Source organism: Sylvia atricapilla, chromosome 2 (genome assembly GCF_009819655.1).
Source record: "Sylvia atricapilla isolate bSylAtr1 chromosome 2, bSylAtr1.pri, whole genome shotgun sequence".
In the NCBI taxonomy this organism is placed as follows: Eukaryota; Metazoa; Chordata; class Aves; order Passeriformes; family Sylviidae; genus Sylvia; species Sylvia atricapilla.
Window position 1 is genome coordinate 35848393 of NC_089141.1, and position 19842 is coordinate 35868234.

The following is a 19842-nucleotide window of genomic DNA, read 5'->3' on the forward strand; positions in this document are numbered from 1 at the left end:
TTCCAAAGTGCTAGACATACAATCCTAACATGTAACAGGGCTGGCTAAGCACTGCACCTTGGGCACGATGCCCAAACTTACCCAACTAGATGCAGCAAACACAGATCCAAACTATATTTGTGACATGTATTTTAAATATGTAAAATTGGGGTAAATTATTAAAATTCTATCCTGACCAATACTTCAAAGCACTGAGGTTATCTGACATTCAAACATCACAAACATAAAGACAGTATCCACAAGAAATTGCAGTGGCCTATCTCTTCTAGTGCTTTCCAAATCCCGTAGGGACTCTTGTCCTACTCCTTCTATTTTCATGTGTTCCTAATTTTACTTAGCCCACCACAGTGATGCTTAATCCAACTTTCAATCCTATTTCTGCCCAGTGAGCTGGACATCCAGCTCCCACCTGCTTTCAGCACCCACCAAACCCAGTCCTCAGCTCTAGGCTGGACTTCTAGCACAAGCTTAGCTCACCCCTCCACTCAGTGCACCAGGTGCTCATCTGAGATTGTAAAACAATGATTTAGGGCAGGATTTATGAAGTATGGTGGGATCTTCCAACTTGCTACACCACATACAGTGAAATCCAAGCAAAGATGAAGAGACCTTTGTCTCTTGCAAACAAAGTAGAAAAAAGCAGAGGAAGCAGAACATGGAAATCCAAAAATGCGAAAGATTCTTGTGATCATTCTCCTGCAATGCTAAGTGTCCAAAAGTGAGCAACTAAGTAATGAAAAGGCCTAAGCAACACAGATAGCTTTTGAGTGTGTGTTACATCCCCAGTCATTTGTCAAGTACTTACTTAAAACAAACCTTATCAGGCCAGAAAAAACTACAAAAAAAAAAAAAAGACTCCTGGGTCTGCTTCTTCCAAAAAATTTTTCTCATATACTAAAACAATAAAACAATTACATAATTTTTGAGTAATGCAAAAGCCACAAGAGTAAGTAATAAGTGATTTTTCCTGTCTTCTCTTAAAAAGCTAATGTGTTACTAGCAGCCCAGCTGAAGTTTCTCTTCTCAAAAAATTATTTTCAAGCAAGCAGATTCCCTCTAACCAGTGTATGACCTCTGAATGGTCCAGACATTACAACATACTCTGTCACTGATAGCAAAACCATTTAACTTCTAAAATTAAATTTAAAAGTTTTTGGATTTCTACTTTCTATCAAAGAAACACTTTCTGAATCACTTTAGGAATCATGTCCTGCAGTTAGACAAAGTACAGCTAAGTGAAAAGTGACACTGTTTAAATTAATTCTGTTTAAAACCAGTGCTTCAATGAATAATGATAAACAGAAGATGAATGTAAGCATGGGAGCATACACAATTGTTGGTGAAAAAGTATTACAGCTACTGCATGCATACAAGTTGCAGTAATCAGCTGGGAAAAACCTGAAAGGCCATTAGGATAATACAACATATCACTAAACAGTCTGGCAAATATCAGACCTTTAACTGCAAACTTTTAATGTTACTTTTTTGTGCCTTACAGCAAACAATTTAATATCCTCAAATATCCCAGTAACCTGTATCACTTATCAAAACTTAATATCACCTGTAACACTTCAGCAGCTCCATTTTAGAGATCCATATGACAGGTGAGTTGCAATGGCATACCCTAGGTACAATTTTACTATACATGTTTTTTTCAAAGACATAAAGATACAGCATTCTAATGTTACATCTTTTTATATAGTTATGTCTTTTGTATATATGTATCTTTACACATATATAGCTAATTTCCTTTCTTTTTCTACTTCCTTTTCCTGGAGACTGTTTCCCAGTTTTCTCTTTTCAGACTACCTAGAAATTACAAAGATTAATGATAAAATTAAGAAAAAGAGCTACTGCTGAATATTATGAAGTCATTTATAATTTTCCCGAGTCAATTAGGGAAATGTGCCTTTAAGCATATTCACCACTGCCTCTTCTCATGAGACACATACATAAAACTACCTATCACCTATAAATCCTTGAAGCCTTTGGCTGTAAGCAACAGTTTGGATCTACAAGACTTTTAACTTTTCAAATATATTGTGGTATTATTACCAGGGCAGGGGAACATAAAGGGCAACAGAGAGTGAGCAGAAGTCGAGAGCCTCAAGACAGCAAGGCGTGGTTAGGACTGTAGATCTTACTGGTGACCTTTTAGTGTCCTAGAGAGACACTAAGAAGTGTTTTGAACCTTGAATCTTTTTGATCTAGATGCCTCTCAAGTATTACAAGAGTGACTCATCTATCCTCAATCTTAAAATCTTAACACCTTGATTATACTTGAAATAGAACACAGGTTATATGATGCTTCAGGAGATATATACTTCATCATTCAAGAAAAATTTGGGGGTTCTTCTGATTTTTTTAATTTCACAAAGCAGATATATTTTCAGAGCAGCAAGTTATTAGATTGATGGTATTTCCCTTTGCTTACTGTAGTAATTAAATTGCACTGACATTAAACTGTTTTTCTCAACAGGCTTGACCTTAAGAAGGTCTCACTGGATGTTAAAGTTTTCTTTGGCAACGTTCCTTAGGTGTCATCCAGCACATTAGCTACTGCATTCATCAAGGGAATGGAGACAACAAACGAAATACCTCCTCTTTCATCAATACTTTCCCCTAAAACACAATGTTTAGGGTTTTTTTTCTTATTTATCAGTTTTGATTGTTTTTAAGGTATTAACAGCTCATTCCAATACAAATGGTGAAGCTAAGAAGCCAGCTTTGTACTAGAAACAATTTTTTAATAATGTCTTTGAGAAAAGGTTGCTGCATTATTGAGCACTTTGGCTGGGAGCTCTAAAGGCAAAGCTGAACTTCCCCCACAGTTCATTACCTTCAAGAGTATTGATTCCTACATGAGACCACACTCACCATTCAATTTCAGCTCTGCTGACTCCTAGATGTCAGCCAGCTGTGAGAAAGCAGGAACACAGTAGGAGGGATGGGAAGATTAAGGGACAAGCAAGAAAAACAACAGGAGTAACAGGCAGTGAAGGTAGAGATGCAAAACTACTTTGGAGTGTTTTCACCTAAAATAAGTGGCACTTCATGAACTCTGTGACCAGGCATCCATGTCTGCCAATGCTACTTTATGGATAAAGACCCAGCATACCTTTAGGCTTAATCCTCAGATCAAAAAAACTGAGAAATGATTTCTCCATGACAAGCATGTACCGAAGGTCACAGATAAATGCTGACAAATCTCAGCAATGTCTGTCTCAGTTAAAAAAATTATCCGAAGAGTGGTTATTTTTCAGTTGGCAGCTTTAGGGTATTACCAGCAAAAGATATTGTTGTCAAACAACTGGTCACACCTACTAAAACAAATGTGGTTAAAATAGAAATACAACATTACTTTCACTTTTTCATAAAAGTCAAAAATGCAGTGAAGTATTAAAACAAAACTTCAGGTTTGCTAGCCTCTGGAAAAACAAACAACAAAACATATATTTAAATAAGCAGGTCCCAACAAAATGTAATAGCAAGTTTTTTAATGGATGCTCTGCACATACTTACAGGTTGAGCAGACTAATAGTGCTCTGGCCACAAGCTCACTGAGTAACTTCCACTTCTGCCCCACTCTGGAGGTGACAACTGGAATGAGAATCTCTGCAGGAACGTAGAACTGAATCGAATATGTCACAAAAATCCCAAAGGAGTACAGAATTTTTACAGACTGATACAACCTGTTGAAAACATTTACAGTCATGTAAGTGTGTAAGCTGTAAACTCTTAACAAAAAATTAGCTTGATAATGGCCCTAAGGAGATACATATATATATGAAAACGTATTTCCCTCCAGCAAACATGAATATAATATCTTAACTGCCTAAGAAATTGCAGAAGATAAGCCACCTAGAGTAAATCTTCCAATAAAGTGCAGACAGCCTTACCAGTGTTACTTGCGGCTGAGTAAACAAATGACAAAGAGCTATCCATGCCTCCAACAGTTTTAAATGTAGATATATTTTTAATTCGTGCCACATTAACTACAAGCATTTGGCATTGCTTGCAGCAAACAGACAGGAATTATGAGTCTCTTTGTATGACTTTCTTTCTACGGACATTATAAAAATTTTGGGTGAGGGCTTGGTTCATTCCATGTTGTGAGTTCACAAATGGGAAAGAGAGTATTTCTCCTAAACAACGTGTTTTAACAGAAGATGATGCCAAGCAGACCAAGCACTGAAAACCCTGGGGTTTGCTTCAGTCCTTAAAAACATGTTCAACTGAAGCAAAGCCAACATGCATAAGTAAGAAAATAAAAAACAGCAGCAAGAGTAGGGAAAGAACAAATAGGACCTTGATCTCTGTATCTCTCAAAGCCTGGCAGGGGTCACTTAAAGCATCTCTCTTTGAGTATCACAGTCTGTATCTACACTAGTAAATAAAATTCAGCCAGGAGTGCTTTTGGCCCTTTACCCTGTAGCCAAATGGCATGGCATGGCATGGCAAAAGTTTTATCTGGACAGCTCAGCTCTTTTCCACCATACTTTCCATGATTCTATGATACAAGGAAGAAAAGAAAAATAAGCTTCAACTAAAAGTACATTTTGACTAATAGATCTTAAATTATCTGTATCAAAGGTTTGGTCATCACTGTACACAACCCAGGGAATTTCCAAAGGCACATTCAAGTGGACTATTGAAAACTATTGAAAACTATTGAAAACTATAAAAACTATTACATCAATTTACATGTTGACATAATGGTGTAGCTAGTCTAGAAGCTGCTGCTCTTGTGACACATCTTTTTGACTGCAGAGCAGCTTTTAAAATTTAGAGGGAACAAGAGCTCTGCAAGACTGTCCTTATTCCAGAAGCTTAGATTTCAGTTGGTTAAATTTTAGCTGACCAGAAATCCAGAATGCACCTCTATTCCTCAGGCTTTAGACTGCCCCAAGCCTTTACAAAAGTAATTTCTAAAAGATATTCAAAAACAGGATTCAAAACTTTAAACACACGGTAGTTCAAAGTAAGCATCTCCATTACCCTATTTTTCTACAGCTCTTTGAGGATTAAAACTTTACAAATTAAAAAAATACTTTTTATATTACTGAGGTAATTTTACTAGTAATTCAGTATCATATTCCAATCAGAAGAAGATGACTCCTTAGGCTACCTTTTAATAAAGATCTAAATAATTCATATGTGCTAAACCTCTTTTCAATTCTACATTGTAAATTTCATTACACCCATTTTAAGGGTAAAAACATTAGCAAGTAGTGCAACAAAACTTGCAGAACAACACAGCTAGACCAAACAGAGCAGTAATTATGTGAAGCTTTCACTTGAACTAGACCCATGTGAAGTCTTGTTGACCTTCAATACACTAATGTTTGTATGGTCATTAACCTTTGGGATTCACAGTAAGGAAACTGTTGTACAACGACTGTCACTCATATCTTAACAAAGAACAGATGGTTGATAGAACCTTCAGCCTCAAGGAGAAGACCCAAACGAGAACAATGAAGAAATTTTTTACACTGAGGGTAGTGAAACTGTGGATGCCCCACCCCTGGAAGTGTTCATGGCCAGCTTGGATGGAGATTGGAGCAATCTGGTCTTGTGAAAGATTTCTCTGCTCATGGCACAGGGATCAGAACAGGCAATCTTTAAAGGTCCTCTCCAACCCAAACCATTTTACAAATCTATGAGACCCAAACCAAGGACACTACCAAGTACTAAAGAAGAATTTTTTATAATTTACATCTGCAAATACTGAAAACTACTCTTTAAGTCCATTTTCAACATATTCTAAATAATGCATTATGCTGAGTGACAATTTGCACTTCCAAACACCATCTAAAATAGAACAGCACCAAGTCATTTATCCAAAAGCACTAATCTAGCAGGAACATTTTAGGAATACGAGCAGTCCTCTATTTAAATTCAGCTTAAGAACTTAACCAGTCTAGGGCCTGTGTATGCCTTCCAGTCAATTCAGCTGTGAGGACATCAAATAAAACTCAGAAAGCAGCAGAATTCTAATTTAATTTTCATTATCAGGAAAGGCTTATTTTTAAGAATGGAGTTTTCCAGCTGGAATTAAACACATAAGCCAAGTCTCACTGCTTAGATACATTCCAGGCTCTCTTGCCTGTCTGTCTTCGTCTAAAAAAATTCCTCGGCTCCTTGCAATTCCTCTAGTTCAAACTGGCGACTTACTGGCTTTTTACATGAGGACCCAATAGAAAAATACTGTCCTGCGGTTCACTGGGAATTTGTTTTGCCAGCCCAGTTAATTGCAATCATTTGTCCCCCAGTACTGTATCAGGTAGACCCAGTCCTGCACAGCAACAGCATCATACATCACAATCCCTGAGCGCACCACCGAGCTGCTTTTCCTAATTTTGTTTGGTGCTCTGGGGTACTCTCCAGGGTAACACAAAAACAGATGACTTTGTTAACTGTGGATATGTGCCCTGAGTAGCTTTGAGGTTATTACACTTATAATGCCAATTTCCAACCCTATAGAGCACCAGTTTCCATCTCTTTTATTATCTGTTTCCTTGCATTAGGCCTGCAAAGCCATCAAGACAAATATCATCATCATCACATCTGCACTGCAGCCAAGAGCTATTTGAAAACTCGTATGTGAACAGCTCTGTTAGACAGCAGGGATGCAGAATAAAGTTCACTCTGTTGCTTCCATGAGCACAATAAAATGCAACAGTGAGTAGCAACCTTAGCTTATTCCACACTCCTCTCACTCCTTGTTTATTAACAGCATCTCTTTTAAGCACAAACAAACCCAAAGCTACCATTTAAAACAAGCTTTTCACTAATCTTATAAACAAGGACTGCCATGTTTTATTAGAAATAGAAGTATTTTTCCTTTCAGCTCCATCACATAGAATAAACATTTGCAGATTTCTGGGGTTTTTTTGTTTTGTTTTGTTTTTTAATGGCAGAGAATTACAAAATGGTTTGGGTTGAAAGGAGACATGGGGAGTTACTCAGGATGAGGTTACTCAAAACCCCATTCAGCCTGGTCTTTAACACTTCCAGGGAAGGGGAGTCCTCTCTGGGCAACCTGTTCCAGTGCCTCACCACCCTCACAGTACAGATTTTTTCCTAATTTCTAATCTAAATCTGCTCTCCTTTAATTGAAGGGCATTCCCTCTTGTCCTATTATTACATGCCCTTGTGAAAAGTCCCTTTCCAGCTTTCTTGTAAGCCTTCTTTTAGTTACTGGAAGGTACTGCAAGGTCCTCCCAATGCCTTCTCTTTTCCAGGCTGAAACTCCCCCAGGTTCCTCAGCCCATCACAGGAGAGATGCTCCAGCTCTCTGATCATCTTAGGTTGTCCTTTGGACTTGTTCCAACAGGTGAACATCTTTCTTATGTTGGGGGTTCCAGCACTGGACACAGCACTGAAGGTGGGGTCTCTCCAGAGCAGAGCAGAGGGGCAGAATCCCCACCCTGGCCCTGCTTGCCCACACTGCTTTGGATGCAGCCCAGGACACGTTTGGCTTTCTGGGCTGCCCATGAGTGCCCGTGGCTGAGAGATGTTGAGTTTTTCATCCACCCCACGACTTTCCTCCCAAAGCTGCTCTCAATCCACTCTCTGCCCAGCCTGTACCTGTGCTTGGGATTGCCCTGCCTTGCACTTGGCCTTGCTAAACTTCTTGTGTATGTACGTACAATGAAAGGATATAAATATGTATGATGAGCAGTATCCCCAAAAATCAGAACCACAGGAAAAATAGGAAGAGAAGGGAAAGGGAGGGAGGGAGGAAGTCCCATAAAGTGAAAAAACATTAAGGCCCAAAATTCAGTTCTTACAATAGCAGTATAAAAACAAAGCAAGCAAACAAGCAGTAAGAAATAGATGAATGTTCTAGCAATGAAAATAAACATTCATCCTTCCAGACACATTTTTTATACTTTCATGTATTAAACATTGGAATCAGTCTGGCAATTAAATAAAACTTCTTAAGAATATTAAAAATGCATAGTTCACATTGACTCCAAGGAACAAAACGGAAGAAAAGAGAGTGAAAAAGTAACACGTAAAAATTAAGAACATTCTTTACATGTGTTCTCCTCTTATTCAAAGAATGAAGGGGTCGGCAATCAACTCATCAAAGCAGGGTTTTTTTCCCGTAATTTGAGATTTCACTACTTTACAAAGCTACTACAACAGACATTGAACAAGTAGATGCAAATCTATAACCAATAAGACATTATTTGATCAGAATGAAAACATTAAAATATTTTTCAGTTGTAGCACTTTTGCACTGGTGATATATCTGATTTTAGACCTATCAGATGAAAGTGCTAAAAAAATAAATTATATTAGAGGATAGTTACAGTATATCCATCCACAGGCAGGCACAAAACTAACAATACAGCAGTTGAAATCACCTCCAGTGCATCTTCAGTATGTGACACAGGCAACTTTCATAGCATTAAAAAAATAAATTAAAAAAAAAAAAAAAAAAAAAAAAAAAAAAGAAGCTAACTAAAAATTGTAGTATCCTTGAGACACTGGCAAACATAAGCTTCATTCTCCTGATAGGAAGTCATCATGTACAGTATCCATGGACTTGCACTTGAACCACAAACCTATTAATCTTCAATGTCTTCTACTCCATTTGCTCACCTGCTAAACTCAGTGATTACACTAAAAAAGAGCATTATTTACCAGGATATCCAAGGTAAAAGTAGCTCATTTCAGAACTGCTTGACAGCCTGTTGCAAACTGCATATTCCCTCCTTCAACAGGCCTGGAACTAGCTCCTTCTAGAGATGGAATGATTTACAATAGTGTTGATGAGTCTCCATATGCAAGTCCTTTTAATGTGAAGAAATTACTGCCTAGGACCACAGCTCTATTGCGGATACATTAAAAGTCTGAGCACCCTGATGGTAATGAGGCATGGAACAACCTTGGCAACATTTCTGCCTTCTAGGTTACTGCTTTTAAATCACAGAGGCACTTACCACTTATCCTGTGGCAGGTTTAAAGTTATGCTGCCTTTCACTTCATCCCCAAAGCGCAGATAGCCCAGGGTGGCCAGTGAAATGTACAATGCCATGACTATTGCCATCCCAATGTTCAATGCCTGGGGGAAACGTGTGGCGTCCTTCATTCTGTTTTCCAACGGCAGTACCTGGAAATTCAGGGACAATCAATCACATTTTATGCTCTCAGAGTAAAACTACTTGTCTCCCCTCTTTTAGGGCAAACTTAGGAAATTTAGGTGATTTTATAAATAAGTAAGATTATTCTACAATAATGTTTTACTACCTGGATGGTCACAATGTTTTATGTACCCAATAGAAATACTCCATTTTGAAAAGCACATTATTTTGGTTGGAAAAAAACATCAGTGTGGAATGATGAAGCAGTATTTAGAGGTTAAAAAACTTGTCAAGAAAAACTTACAGTGTCCAGATGAAAATACATAAGCAATGAAAGTAACATGAATTTTCTTTTTGTAACAAAGTTTTTCAGAATCTAAGGATATTTCTCCTATTCCTGTCAGGTATGCCTGCACTGTCAGCCTCCATCACAGACAAACCTGGAGTCCATGACAACCAGAATGCAGTCCCATGCTCTTTTCCATCTCTGACAGAAACAGGGCCAGGCAAACTAAGCACTGCTTTCCTAAACATAGTGCTTTGAGCCTCACATAGTCAAGCCATCTCACTGGGCCTACCATCACTTCAAAGTGAAGACACAAGCATTGCAACCATTACTGCATGAAGTTTTCTGGAGATTGCCTTTTACTTTTCCTCTACAGCATTCAGAAAAATACACTCATTAAGTTCCAACTTAAGGTTTTAGACATCTAGACAAAATTTCCAGGCAAGGCAGTAAAACCAAGTGACAAGCTCACATATTGCTCCTCCCACCTTCAATTTCAACAGGAAAACAGATCCTTTTACATTATTAAAATACCAGCTGAAGGTACATGGATACTCCTTTGCAGCACAATTTCCTCACCTTTTTCAGGAAAATTGTATAGTCATTTCAAATACTCAGTATGGGATATAGTCCAAGATTAAGACACCTAATACTGTCTGTCTACATCTAAGTGAAACATCTAAGCTTCTATTGATGCCTCAGGATTTTAGCTTTTTTAGTTTTCATATATTTGTAATCCTGCCATTCTTCAGTGTATAACTTTAAACTCCGTATAGAGTTTTAGCAACTCTTTTCCCATTTTGGTCAGACAAAACAATTCCTCTCTAGGCCTGGGAATGAAGGACACCTTGCTGTCATGGGCCTGAGAGATGTAAACAAAAGTGAGTTGCGGGGGAGCAAACTTGGGTTAAAATTACTTCATTACCTGAAGTTGTAATCGGAAGATTAACCCCAAATATGCAAATGGACCAAACTTAAAAAAGTATGGAAACCCATGAGCCGTTATCCATTTTTGGCTGTAGCCCCAGGGGGTGGTCTTTGTCTGCCCTAAATGTATCTGAAGGCCCTTTAATAAATATAACCACTTCTTATTCTCTTAATTTTGTCTGGCCTCTGTTTTTAGGTAGTCCGAAAAAGGCATCACTATAATGAAGCTAGGTAATGAAGATCTAGGCAATACAGACAGTGAAATAAAGTTCACAGTTCAGCTTATCTTTCAGTAGACATGCAGGTTATATTTGATGAACAATATGGCACTGTTAATTAAAAAAGCTTGTCGTCCCTGGTTAGCACTTATGTCATATCTAATACAGACAAACAGTCTCAGTGTAATAGGGTTGCCCTGTAAAAGTTACTGCTCATCATACAAAATTGCTTTTTAATTGACTGAATATTTACTATTTAAGCAATATGAGTTATGAAAAAAAACAGATTTCATCCTCTAATTAACTAACAAATTGATGTATCTGAATTGCTGGCATATTATTTTCTGTAGGGTAATTACTCCTTTCCTCCTAGTCATCCACTGACATTTATTTCCTGACTTGTAGTAGCATATAACCCCTGCCAATCTATCCCACATGGCCCTATTTCTCCTATATTTGAAATCCCAAAGAAGCAATTTTACACTTGGAACCAAGAGGTCCCCAAAAAGGTGCACATTTATAGGCAATTTTCATCCCTATTCAATTAAAATGCATTATACATGTTAACTTCTTCATATATTTCAGAGCCGCCACTGGCTGATGTTGTTCCTCAAGAAAAGAACTTGAGCTCGGACTGTAACTTGATCTGGTGTTAACACAAAATTAAAACAAAGAAGAGTTTCAAAAATTAAATCAATTTTTAAATGAGTGTTGAGCAGCAGGAAGAATACAAAACAAACTATAACAAACTGACCAGGATATCTGCCTTTTTAATCTTTTTACATTTTAACAGAGTTCTTTTCACAGGCAGGTAAGATTATCATAGAATTGTCTATCAGAAAATTAGTTCATAAATAAAGGACTAGTGGCATATACTATGTTCAATGTGCTTGAGTCCAAAAGAATCATTGAAATTTTCTTTTTAAATTTCTAACTATACTGAATTTTTTTTATCTTTAGCATTTAAACCCAACCCATTTAGCATTTAAACCCAGAAGACCTATGTTTCTCCAAGAAAATAGAAACTTTAAAAAAAACTAAAAGCTATTTAAAACCATTATAGGACAATACTCTAAAGCATACACACTCTGCTTTTTAACTACGACTAAACCAAGTTTACTCATTAAATACAATGATATCATTTCCTGTATACTTATGAGTAAATCAGAATAAACCACACCCATTTAAACTCATGTTCTCATATCATCATCCTCTCTTTAAGATTACAACTTTCATTTTTGCTGAGTTTAAGGAAACAAGACACTAAAAGAAACACAGGACAGGAAGACTGCTGGTGAGAGACACATTAACATACGTAGACCTCGAAATTATATTTAAAAATGCTAACTCCTCCCAGCTTATCCTTGAGTTAGTATCAGAACTACATGTACCTCCAGGCTGAAGAAATGAAAATGCTAATGCAGCCTTTCCTGCATCACTCAGTCCAGGTGAGAGTATCCCTTTCCAGCTCAGCAAGTGCCTCCCCAGGTTCAAATACGCTCTCTGAGCAGCAGCAGCAATCTCAAGACAGTCATCATCGCAGGAGATGCTTCCCTCAGGAAAACTGATCCCCAAAGAAATTACGCAAAGAACTTAAGGTTTCACAAGGTATCCAGTATCATCTACTCCAGACAAGCTAAAAAGCTGTGTAACTCAGGAGATTAACATGACACCAAATAACAAGCAATTACATTTATATTACACAAACACCCGGCTCCCTAAGCTGTTGAAGCCCATCAGGATCCAAAACATCAGTGGAGCATTCACAAGGAGGCAGAGGCTGCTGGGAGATATGATGTGAGCCAGTGTTTGTTCTGACACTGAGTCACTGGTGGGCAGCTACTGGATAGATCTCCTCTATAAAATTTCTTTCCAGCCCCTGCACAGTTCCTCTTGAAATGATTCAGAAAACCTAGCATTTCTCTGAATGCTAGAGACAAGGTTCTTTTCATAAATTATTCTTATTTCTGGTTTTGTTGCTTCCTTTCTGGAACCAGGAGGATGAGTTAAGATTCAGTTTAAAATATATATTTTTTAACCTTTTAATTTAATGACTTTCTTCTGTGCTTCTGATTTCCATGCTGTGCTTCCTTCAAGCTCCTTCTCCTTCACTTCACACTAGTCCCTGTCATACCTCTAAACACCTATAAAATCAGGTGTTTTAGACCAAGCTTATTCTTTTCAAAATTTCTCAACTTCTATCCTTTTTCCAAAACCTCCACACTGAAAAAACTGTCTATCATTTTCCTCTGTCACCTGCTTCACAGAGTTCTTCCTATAATTTTTGAGACGTTCGCACACATCACTACTATTATACTCCTAGAAACTTAATACCAGGTTCTTTTAGTTACAATCAACCTTTGGTTTCTTAAAACTGCAAAACAAACACAGCACATCTTGCTTTCATCCACCAAATAAATTCAAAAGTACCCATAATTAACTGGCAAAGAATCATAATGGAATGTTTGAAATAACCTGGCTAATCTGATATCATGCATTATGCAAAGTGCTTTCTCCTTCATTTCAAGCTGCTTGAAGTAGGTATAAACATCCCCAGTAATACCATTGCCTCCTCATCCTTTGCCTTGAATATCCTGCTACGCTCACTGTCTTCCTGCAAATAAGCTGCAGGGGACTGCCTAATTTTAATCAGAAATCTCTATTGTACTTTTAATATACTGCACAAAAAAACCCAAAAAAAAACAAAAAAAAAAAACAAGCACAAGATAATTTAACTTGCAGGCAGTCAGATAAACTTTTATTTAATTTTCATAGCCACTGAAAGCTAATCTTGTAATGGATAGCTTAAGAGCAGACATGCTTAATGTATAAATACATAGACTCATCTTTTCATTTCTCAGGAAATCCCACTGTAATGGCCATCCTTTATTCCCTGGGGTTTTAAAATAAGTATGTCAGGTATACTGCTATAGAGAAGTTTTGACTGGCTTAAGCCAGAGACAACTCAAGAATTTTTGAAAATTAAAACCAATATATTTATCAATTTACTCAGAGGAAAAATACTCCATTTCTAATCATGCCCTACAGCAGCAAAATACAGCTCTGTTCAGTTAAGGCAAAAAAAAAAAAAGGTATCAAAGATATTCAAGATATGCAAACTTGAATTCTACTGCTTAATCTCTAAAGACAAAGTATTCAATCCTCAGCAAACTAATGCAGTGCAGGCCTGGCCCATTCCTTCTTGTCTGCAGAAGGTACCAATGAATTCATCTGCTCACTGAAAGGTGGATTTACAACCACACAGCCCACAGGGGAACTGTCTGCAGAAAAAGTATAGTTACATCAAGTAAAAGAATAATAACAACATACATCATTATTACATTGCCATGTTTGCTTGCCTGTCCTAGTGCACCACCTCTTGCACTGCACAGAAAAGCCTCATGCAATATTCTGAGCAACAGACTTCTATTCCATCACTTTTAGGTACATTTTAAAAGCTCACTCTCTTTAGTAAGCTACAGAACATCACTATTTGCAACACATACAATAAACAATCCAATTTTCCTTAACAGATCCCTCATGACTGCAAACAAAAGGGCATCTTCTATTACCCAAGGAAAAATGCAAGCCAAATGGTGACTGTACATCAATTTTTATAGTAAAAGTTTTATATGAAATAAATAAACCCAGAAGAGAAGTTCTCACTACAAAACACACTACCTTCTGAAATCTGCTGAGCAATTCCAATCACTCCAAAAAACAATCTCCTCAGATTCCAGTAAAGCCCCTTTCCACTTGTTTCACCAGGAAAAAGAGTTACTCACCTACATAAAAAAGTCCCAAACCCAATCTACCACCCTATTCTGATGGCCTTGATTTAACAATGCTTGAAGGAATTGTGTAAATCTTATTTAGCTTGCCATCCAAACCTTGCATTTTCTCCAAGGGTTCTTTTTCTTTTATTATGTTCAAGAGTTTATTTATCACTTCATGATTACATTTATTTAATCTTTAGATAATTCCATACACTACAGGTAAGTACTCACCCAGAACATAACAGAAAGGAAATCTTATCCAACCATCACAACTACATTCAAAACAACTGCAGTTTAGAAGAATTCCAGAACAATGGGCATGGGGAACAAAAAATCTGGCTCCAAAAAAGCAAAATAAACTGGATAAATATTCCTGCCTGAAATTATTTAATTATTATTTAATTAATTATCTATGCTTCTTAATTATATGTAATATTAGAATAAGTAGTATGTACACCACTCTGCCTCTACTGCATGTATAATTAAGGCAGACAAGTCTTCCATCTAAGACAGAGTCACATGTAAAGGGAAAATTAGCTTCTGTACCTCATTGAAGCAGTATCTCAGACCCCAAAGCCCACCTGCCATAAGCTGGCAAAGCAGAACACGGCAGCTTGGCACTCTCTCACTCTTGCTCTTTGCCCCCTTCTCCAAAGTCACCAACCACACAATGATTAAGGAAAGTTTCAGGCAAGTAAGCAGGAAACTTAAAATGCCTTTGTTCTGCGATTGTGTAAACGCAGGTGTATCTTAGGTTTTCTAACAAAAAAGAAACATTTGAATGCTGCATGTGTGTGGGACACTGTCTGAAAGTTACCCTACGGGCCTCTGTGTTACTAAGAGTTGCCTTTAAAAGAAGAAGTAAAAGTACACTATGTACAAACAAATGGTTTGCCAGGGTGAAACAAAGTTTCTCCATTCATAGGAAGTGCAGATTACTGGTAAGGAATATTTAAGTTGATAAAGAGGTGATACCAAGTTGTCTGATATTTTATCAACATTCATCTGAACTGGGCAGATGTGTATTTTTTACCGTTTCTGATACAATATCTTTTTATCTGCTGTATCTAACAGCATTCTCTGTTTCTAACACATTTGCTCATATTTATTTCCTGATTTTGCACAGTAGCTACAACACAATTCTTGCTGACATAACATCTAAAGTCCAAATTTACTAAGAACATTTAGCAGTAGGTCATCTCCACAGTGATCAAATCCAGTCAGCTACACTTGCTTGTCCAAATACAAAAACATCCTCAGAGAAGTCCTACCTTTCATATTTTGAGGATATAAGCCTTTGCATCATCTCAAAAGAAGAACATTGGAATTTATATACCTTGGTCCAAAGAGCGGATGCCACAAGTAGATTTAGATGATGTCATGTCACCTGTTAAATGTCTGCTTCTGACAAATATAGTCTGGTCTTAAGGACAAGGGAAGCATGCCACTGGGTCTCTTTTTTTTTTTTTTTTAAGGGCAATACTAATCTGTCAAAAGAGTTTTTGACAATGAGAGGCTTTTATCTCAAAGCCACAGGCCTAACAAGCTCATCTGCATTACTTTCAAAATCCAAATAATAACATTTTAAAATGATAATCCACTTACTTTTCTCCCCTTAAATCTTCTGGAATTGGTTAGCTGCTGCCTAATGTGATTCCAGAGCCCGTCTTCTGGTATACAAATACCACCCTATCTTCAGCTGCAAAGCTGTGATATCCAAGTTCAAAAGCAGTTTGAATAGGCATCTTCAAGTAATAGGCAAAAATACAAGAAGTCTTATTTTCCAAACCTAAAATTAATGTTGGAAAGTAATGTTTATCTCTTCATTAAACTAATCTGTCTGCAGGACTCAACAGGAGGGGGAAAATCGTACTCAGTTGTAAAAACTGTAGTTAACTTAGCATATTTATATGCAATAGAGAAGGAAAATTATATTTCTTGTTTGAATGTTATGATTCTGTTGCTTGCTTCTTCCTCCTGAAGCTTATTATAAAATATAACTTCCACATTTGGATTTGGTTTTTTTATATCTAGAACAAGAAACCCAACGAGACTTTTGATGCAAAATATTCATTGAGTGTAACTGGTATTACATAAGCACAACATTATGCAAAGCTATTACCTGCACATGGCAACACTACAAACAGAGCCAAGCCTGAAGGTGTTGGTTTACACCCTTCAAAAGAAAGTATTCAAGACTCTTAACTTCATTTTGGGCAAACTTAGTCTGAAGTTACTTTTCTTTCAGTAACAAAATCTCACATTAATTTTAAAACCAGGCTTACTCACCTTTGGCATATGAAAAAGCCACTCAAACATGGTAATTACAAAATAATGTTACATGTTCTGTGAAAGACACCTTCACTCTACTACATCAGAATACAACAGCTCCTGTATTCAAGAAGTAGCATTGGTACTCTCTTCTGTACTGTGACCTCAACACCAGCCCTGTGATTTACCAGGCAGCATCATCTGGCACAGGGAACCCACAACCAGAGAGAACCAAACTACAGAGTGAAAGCAGCAGCTGCAGAATCTCCCAGCCCCAGCACAGTCCTGTATTCAAAAAGGTTCACTCAGGGCTGAATATGCATTTTCTCCACTTCTGAATCAACATTCTGCCCGCTGAAGAGAAATCTTCGCTTGAAAGCTTAAACAAAACCAAGTATCTTATATGGTTTGTTGCATCCACTCAAGAGTACTGCACTTCTCTTGCCACTGCTGTTCCACAAACTGAACTGATGTCAACTAGTCAGTAGGATTTTCACAAGGTCACCACGATGATCTTAAAATCTAAACTTACAAGTGTTGAAATCCCAAAGCAACTCTCAACACTATGAATGGTAACCCTGAGAGTGACAGTACTGACCTCTCAGCTGCTGTTTGCTAACTCGGGGTCACTGGGTGTCCCTGCTGCCAACTTCTCCTCTTCCCACACAGTAATGATCCCTACCCAGCTGTCAAGAGAGCCACCATTTGCAGCAGCAACCTTAGAGCAATCTGCAGTAACCCTGTTTCCACAGACATCTCTAAGAGGCAGCAACTAAATGAACAGCACACAAGCAACTGACTACAGCACTTCTTAATGCTGTTACAAGCATCACTCAGAGTGTAGCATGAATTAACATTAATCAGCTCTTCAATAGCACTAACCTTATTCCTGCTATAGCAGTTGTAGCAACAAACAACTTGCCTGGACTTTAGCAAAATGACAAAATTGTTCAAACCTGCCATCAAATAAGTGTCTAGACTGATCACACGGGCAGATATGAACAGCTCCATTCATCACATTAATATAATCAATTCATCATATTAATTGTTTTTATTTTTATGAAAAATATCTCAACATAGTTTTACAACACTGGCTGATGAAATCTTTAAACTAGCTCTTAAGTGTTACCCAAGTGCTACTTGCTAGGCACCAGCTTGGTTTCTTTCAGATTCTGTATTTCAATTATAATAGTCCATCTTTGAGTTATCACAGACTCAAGTCAGTAAAATTGAGGTTCTTCAAGTCTACTTATTTAGGGATCGACTATAGCCAAAGCAACAATATTCCAAATTCCATACTGCTGATTTTCTTATAACACTGTGACAAGCTAATCAGTCCTAAGCTAAGGATAGATTTTAACCAAAACCCATGTTCATACACTCATCAGCTGTAAGACAAACATGGTCTCTCAAGGTCAAGAAGAAAATTCTAGTAGGAATCTGCTGAATTATTGCAGCTCTATGAAACATGTTTAATTTAGTGAAAAAGTCCTGTTTTATTAGTGTTCCTAATTTTTATTAGTGACTAATGAACTATAGTCATATTTTACATGATGACAAGTGCTAAACCAAAAGAAAAATATATATACATTTTGGAACAATAGGGTGAAAAAACCCCAAACAAACACATTGAGGGCAGTTTTCCTCTCTTGTCAGGTTCTGCTTAAGATGACTGCACCAGCCCAAAACCTCAGAATTTCATGATCCCTTTTCATAACACCTAGAAATCCGGCAGCTCTCAAAATTAGAATTGGCATAACACACATTCAGGTTCAAGAAAAAGGAAAATGAGACCTCCTAACTGTCTCAGGCCAACTGATTGTATAAAACTAAGCAATCAAAATCAACTTTTCTGAAAATTAAGACCTTAAGGCTTCTGTTTATAATGCCATGTTCAGACAGTTTCACAGTAATATGAGATATTTGCAAGACATTCCAGAATAGAATCTAAAATCAAGTCTCTAAAATCAAGACCAAGATTACGTAAACTGCAGTCAGACAGTAGACTAAGGAGCCAATATAATTAAATGGAGCTTTTTTTTTCCTTACCAGAACAACTCAAGCACATGGATATAAGAACAACACTGAGACAGGGTAACAAGTTACCACACACCAGCTACACAACAGGTTCATGATGGTAACCTCCTGAGCTGTAATAACTAGTTATCAACTAAATCATTCAATAATAATTATATTAAATATTAATTATGTAAAGGGAAATGTCTTGCTTTGCTTCACTTATCGATTTTTTTTATTCATGCTTCAATAACTTTGTTTAGTTCTGATTACTCAAAGAGATGAAATATTTTTTTCTTCAAATCATCTCTATAGTGCATGCAAATACAGCATAAGTATGCACAGCAAACATTCTGCATGTCCAAAATATCCCTGAGAGGCAGGGACATCTTGATATCATTCTGCACATAAGGAACAGACACTAAGCTATAGATTTTCACTTTCATTTCAGTTTGTAAAGGCAGCCATGTTATATTAATGGTTTTGTGTAATGTAAGCACACACATAAAATGTACTGAACCATAATAAACATAAACATTTGATTAGTTTGTAAACATTAATAACAAGGTGCAAACTTAACTGTGCATTCCATTTGTTCTGAAGAGGGAGTAAATTATGACCAAGTCAAAAACAGAAGCAGCCTATGCAGAAATACACGCGATACCTGTACAACACTAATATCTAATAATATAAAGTAGTATTTTTACATTTGAAAGGTACAAATAGAATAAACTCTACATCAGTCAGCTCTTGAATAAAAGTGAGAAAAAAATCTGGACCTCTTAAAGATGTCCTCAGTAACAACCAGGGAGTCAAACAAGCAAATGCTCTGGGCAATTATTTAAAAGGATTTCATCAGAAGTCAAGACTGCAACTACTACTGATGTAAATTTAAGGAGCTGTTTAATTTGGGATCTAATATGATAGAAAATAATTACCATAAACCAATTCCCCACCTATTAATTTAATAAACTACTGCTACCAAATTATAAGCTTTCACCACCTTCCCGAGGCTTACTGGACTCCCACTTGGGATTCCCTGGCTACAAATACCTGTGTGCTATGCAGCACATGGGCAAACCTGACACAACTGGGACATGCATCAGATCTACTGTCAATGACAAACACAGCAAGTGCAGCCTGTCCCAGGCAGACTATATAACCTAAAAGTAATAAGCTTAGTGTAGTCCACTCTGATTCTCTGAGCCTGGGGAGGTTTCTTTGCCCAAGGCCTGTAGGCATCAAATAATCTC

At 37.2% G+C, this 19842-nt stretch overlaps 1 protein-coding gene across 1 annotated transcript in view; it reads right to left on the reverse strand.

Moving 5' to 3' along the window:
* SLC36A4 (solute carrier family 36 member 4) overlaps positions 1 to 19842 on the reverse strand; it is an 85971-nt gene that overhangs the window by 42592 nt on the left and 23537 nt on the right. The window contains exons 9-10 of the mRNA XM_066341307.1: positions 8955 to 9124; positions 3523 to 3692 (exon numbers count right to left, since the gene is read on the reverse strand). Coding sequence (XP_066197404.1) covers positions 3523 to 3692; positions 8955 to 9124 — 340 coding nt within the window. The remainder of the gene's footprint in view (positions 1 to 3522; positions 3693 to 8954; positions 9125 to 19842) is intronic.